Source organism: Erigeron canadensis, chromosome 9 (genome assembly GCF_010389155.1).
Source record: "Erigeron canadensis isolate Cc75 chromosome 9, C_canadensis_v1, whole genome shotgun sequence".
Lineage (NCBI taxonomy): Eukaryota > Viridiplantae > Streptophyta > Magnoliopsida > Asterales > Asteraceae > Erigeron > Erigeron canadensis.
This window is the reverse complement of record NC_057769.1, coordinates 1,613,319-1,619,318: the sequence shown is the minus strand read 5'-3', so window position 1 is coordinate 1,619,318 and position 6,000 is coordinate 1,613,319. Positions and strand designations below refer to the sequence as shown.

At 32.4% G+C, this 6,000-nt stretch overlaps 1 protein-coding gene across 1 annotated transcript; it reads left to right on the top strand.

The window, feature by feature from the left end:
* The first annotated feature begins 572 nt into the window (after positions 1 to 572).
* On the top strand, positions 573 to 2,936 carry LOC122581466. The gene has a single exon (XM_043753698.1). The coding sequence runs from the start codon at positions 573 to 575 to the stop codon at positions 2,934 to 2,936; it is 2,364 nt and encodes a 787-aa protein (XP_043609633.1).
* Positions 2,937 to 6,000: the final 3,064 nt, after the last annotated feature.

Below are 6,000 nucleotides of genomic sequence, written 5' to 3'. Positions count from 1 at the left end.
TTCAACCACACGGTACCGTCACACTTATCCACAATTTTAAAAAGGTACCACTGTAACGCGCGGGTGCCCTTATAGTATTATAATGTAACTATATTGGATTTTGGATTAATAGGTAATAAAAGTTTGACTAACCTTTTTAACATATTTTATGCTGAAGTCTGTAACTTTTTTTTTTTTAAATTAAACTTCTATTGTAACTGATTCAAAATTTCCATATTTTATGCTTCCATATATTAATGACGGGTTTCATTAAATTTAATTTCAATAGCATATTTTAATTTATTTCCATATATATTATTTTATTTTTTATCTTCTATTTACTATTACAATTCTTACTTTCCATATATTTAAATTTATGGAAATTACCATAATCTCATTATTCTCCCTTGCTCCCCACGTAAAAGAAACATCCATATCGATGCGTAACCGTCTAAATCCCATAAATACCCAAAACCCTATTACGAAAAAAGTAAAATATTCGATCATAAACCCTAACATTATTCAATACTCAAAACCCCATATATTCATTCATTCATTATTCTTTCGATCTTTATTTCATTAATTAATCAACAATGCAGTATGTACATTGTGAAGCAGAGTATACACCAAAATCAATTATGAATTCTTATTCATGTGGTGTTCAATCTGCAAAAATAACAAATCCAGATTTTATAAACATGATTTCCAAGATTGAACAAGGGCTAAAAGATGTAGAAATTGTACATTATGAGCCAATACACAACCCAGCAGCAACTATTAAGTATTGTTCAAGTGGTACTAAGATTGGCAGAAGCAAGAATGATGGAGATGTTAAAGAGTTGATTTCGGATGCGAAAAGCCATCTTGCTGCGTTGGGTTGGACGTTTTTTTTCGTCTTGAAAAGACCCGGAAAACGGGAACTGAGGTACCGGTCTCCTGCCGGTAGAAGCTTTGTTACTCTTCGGGCAGCGTGTCAATATATTATTGACAATCCAGAAGGTGATTCGGGTTGTATCAAGATTGGAAGAATTAGTAAAAGTGGAAGGAAACTGAAGGAAAAGAATGGGGTTTTGAGTGGGAATGAGACCAAGAAAAGTGTTTGCAGTCAGGATGTTAATATGGGTTGTAGTGATATTGAAAAACTTGCAGAACCCAGAAAAGAATCTGAGAAAAGCAATGAGCTTTCTACTGGCAACGGTGACTGCGACCAGGATCTTGACGGGTTTGCAGACGACCTGACAAGAATGTTGGAGATAGATGAGTCTTCAGATCCTGATCTTGTTTCGGGTAGTCCCAAGATTGAAGGATTTACCGGAGAAAGAAAAAGAAAGAAAGAAGTAGACCAGATTGACGATCAGAATCTTGATTTGGGTAGTCCCAAGATCGAAGGGGTGATGGAAGAGGGAAAGAGTGTGAATCTTGATTCGAGCAGTACCAAGATTGAAGGGTTTACAGGGGAGGTTAAGGAACTGGATAAAACTGATGGGTTTTCAAGTGATATTAGACCCCAGAAAAGGATTCAAATTGAAGATGTTGGTAATTTATCTTTGAAAGATCCGGGTAAAGATGAAAACGAAAAGAAGGGTTCTTTGAGTAATCGGCCGCAGAAAAAGATTCAAGATGTTATAAGATTGCTAAAGAAGGATAAGCCCCCAAAGACACCTAAACAAAAGGCAGAGGGTTCATCAATACGTCGCAGGTGTATGCGGCTTTCTGTACTAATCCAAAAGAATATAGTGGATCAGGGTGCAAGAGTTCAGTATCGTACAAAACTTGGCAAAGTTCTTGCGACTGGGCGGGTTTATGATGAAGGTATTAAATGTGATTGTTGTAGGGAGTTCTTTTTGTTAAGTAAATTTGAGGCTCATGCTGGAAGTACATATCATAGACCAGCAGAATATACCTTTCTTGAAGATGGAAGGTCTCTAACTAGTTGCCAGAGACAGTTAGAACTCGGAAAGGAACAGCATACAGTCCCTAAAAAACCAGAATTAGCAGTTGATCGTGCGTGTGAAGTCCCTGAGACGCCAGAAGTATCTAATCATGTGACAGGCCATGACGAATTCTGTTGGGTATGTAAAGAAAGCGGTGAGTTGTTGTTATGTGATTCTTGCACATCATCTTACCATCTATCCTGCATTGGATTGCAAAGAATTCCGAAATCAAGTCACTGGTTTTGTCCTACCTGTTCTTGTGGTATTTGTGATCCTGGTAAGATTGGTAACTTCACTGATGAAGCTAGCCACGCTCGCAGCAAAGTTAAATGTGGACAATGTCGGCACCAGTACCACATCGATTGTATAAGAAAGTTGGGCTTTTCAATGTCTTCCGATTCTAAACATTGGTTTTGTAAGGAAACGTGTGAACGGATATTTCACGGCCTTCAGGGGATATCTGGCCAGGCAATCCCTTTGCCCATTGATAACTTAAATTGGAGATTGTTGCAGCTCGACTATGAACACAGCATGGAGGAGTGTGCAGAAACTTATGGCAAGCTAAATGACGCGTTAGAGGTGATGCACGAGTGTTTTCAGATGGTGAAAAATCCCTTGTCCGGAAATGATATCATGGAAGATGTGATCTTTAGTAGAGACATAAAGGGTTCGAATTTTGCGGGGTTTTTTACTGCAGTTTTGGAGAAAGATGAGGAAATAATTACCGTGGTTAACTTTCGGGTGCATGGTTGTAAAGTGGCAGAGATTCCATTAGTTGCAACAAGATTTCAACACAGAAGATCAGGGATGTGCAGGATTTTGATGGATGAGCTTGAAAGGAAATTGGGATACTTAGGGGTTAAGAGACTCGTTTTGTCTGCGGTTTCGGAGATGGTTGGTACTTGGACCGAGTCATTTGGGTTCACCTTGATGTCAGAAGCTGAATGTTTGGATGCTGTTGACTGCAAGTTTCTTGAATTTCCTGGTACTGTAAAATGTCAGAAAATCTTGAAGAATATGTGAGCAGATATGTTTATTGTAGTTCTTTATGTAACTGTGACATCTAGTCAGACTTGAATTAACTAGTTTATGTAAATTGGAAATTTTGTAATCGTGTTGGATGTTTGATGACTTGCAACCCATCTGTGGTTATTAATATTACAGTCAATTAACATGTTCTGGTTTATATTGTTACCTTGTTAATTCTGAAACTTACAAAACATGTAAACTTGTTAATTATCGGAACCAGCTCAATCAACTCATACCACAATCATACGAATTACATCTTTTATGAACAACTAAACCAGATAAACATGAAGAATCTAACAGAGATAACAATAACATCACAACTATTATAGATCATGTATGACGTCTAAACTCAAGTATCTAAGGATTACAAATTTAATTCTTATACAGAGTTTCATGATCATACCAATTACATCTTTAGAGTCCAACTAAGCCAAATAAACATCACAACTATTATATATCATTTATGATGTGTAATTTGAATAAGATGCAAGTATGCAACAACATGAGGTGATTGTTATAAAAAAGTACAAAAACATGAAAATTTTGGTAGATTTTTTTGCTTAAATGTACCTGAACAGGGGACCTCTGTAAACCAAAGAATCCAAATCGGCAAGTGAATTCAGAAATTATGCATTTTGAACATGAAAGTAAACTGTATCTTGAATTTGATCTAAAGGATTACAATGCTGCAATGTAGAGCTTAATCCATTCTTCTTTAGCTCGGCCTCCTCGGGATAACAGTTAGCACCTACAAAACATTCCCCTGCTAGCAAGGCAGATACAACAGGCTCCTTGCCAGATGAGCACTTCTCCGCATAAGTACATCTTTGTATTGTGGTAAATTCAATCACGAAATCTCCCAAGGATCCACTTTCATTCTGAAAATTCATATCCATTGTGAAGGAACAGATGCATTTATTAATTTCCTAGAAAATCCATTGATAATTACAATTGTGCAACCATATCTAACTTTAAGATCCATACGACTGCAAACATATGTTAATATGAAGATAATTCTAAGTAGTGATATTTGATAACCATAGCTCGTCTATTAGAGCAGCAACACCAGCCGGCTCTTTAAGAGTTATAGTTATAGAAAAAACGTAACATTAATTCTATTTTAAATGTCAAATTACCATTTATAAGTAGTAGTCAAGTTCTCACTAGTTCTGCAGCTATGGTAATGGTCTATACTTATCTAATTTTCCTGTTCTTATTACTTAATGTTTAATATTACTACAGCTTTTCCGTAATGTATATAACCAAGCAACTTGTATCAAGTTCAAAAAACTATAGAATGAAAAGTTAAAGATGTCATAGTATTAGCGGCGACGTCGCCGCTAATGACTTAGTGGGGTTGACTTTTGCCTGGTAGTGTTACCCTGTGCCATGATAAAATGAGATTATTAGAGATATTATATCTGTTTAGTATTCAAACTAGATTTTAGACCCGTGTCCAACACTGGACACGGGATTTACGATATTAACAATATTAGATTTTCATACATTTAAGTCATAAAAGCTTACAATTTAAAAAAAACACGGTTTTAAGTGTTATATTTTGCAAGTTGTAGTACAATAATCATAGGTTTCTCACTGTCATTATTAGCCTAGACATATTGATGGAATTGTTTGTCGTAGTCATTTCACAAGACACATGCTATATATAATAATTTCTCCATTATAATATATTTTGAAACAGATGTACTCATAATATGATATTATAAGAAAAAATAATTAAGAATTAAAATATAAACATATTTGTGATCCTGAACCTGACATTCAAGTATATGTATTTAATCATGATGCACGTTCATAACACGCATATGTTTATTTTCAATCACTTGTTCAATGATAATAATTAGAATTGTTTTTATATTTTTTGATAACAATTAGGACTCTTCTAATATTTGATAATAAGTCATTAGGTTTTCAAATAAATATTTTTTTGTAGAAAATATTTCATATGTTAAATTTTTTTTATTTAATTAAATGATTGTAAATTTTAAAAAATTCTCTCAAGTTGATGACTAAAAATAAATATAAATTAAGTATCCAAGGATAAAAAGTGTAAATTATTGATGAAAAACAAAAAAATGTAAATTAATGAGACTTTTTCTACAAATTAATATAAATATTAATATAATAATATATTTAGATAATGATTATTAGGATTTTTAATTTGTAGTTTATCTAAATGATGACATCATCAAAAGTCAATTTGATAAAATCGAACGATGTGATTGGTTAATTAGTCATTAGTTCAACTGTCTTATAGTATATATTAAGATAAGATTAAGATTAAGATTAAAATTAAGATATTGGATTTATAGTTTAAAATTTTTATGTATGCGGCCTAATTAATACTCGTATATTTCATGGATGTGATTAAGGAGGATGATAAACTAAAATGTGATGATGTTACGTTCTTATTCCACTAATGCTTGTTTCCAAATACGGTAAGCATACTCTTGTGTAGAACAATTTATAATATCTTAACATAGCCTGAGAGATAGATCTCGTGTTAATTGGTATGCATTCTGACAGGGATACCTTCATGGAATTTTTTTTTAAAAAATAGAGTATATATATAAGTAATTTAAATAAAATCAAAGTTCAAGAAAATTGTAGTTCCTAAACATTAGAAAATATATATTTTATTTTTATTATATATATATAATATTAACTTATACTTTTCTGTCCCACTAAATGTGTCTTATTTTAAATTTTCAAAGTCTTTCTATATGCACTTTGACTTTAAATATTTTGATTTGTATTATATAATATTTGATGAAAGTTATATGAATTGATAGAGTTTTAAATGTATGTTTTATTGGTATAATTTTTATCAAATATTATATAACAAAAATCAAAATATTTAAGGTCAAAGTTTATAAGGAAGAATTTAAACTTTAAAATAGAATAGATTTGATGGGACACGGAGTAATTTTGATGAAAAAACAAAAAAAAAGTAAATTAAAGAAAAAATTGAAAGAAAAATTCAATTTAAGAAAATCAAAAGTTATAATTAGTAAATATATAAAAATTCAATTTACAT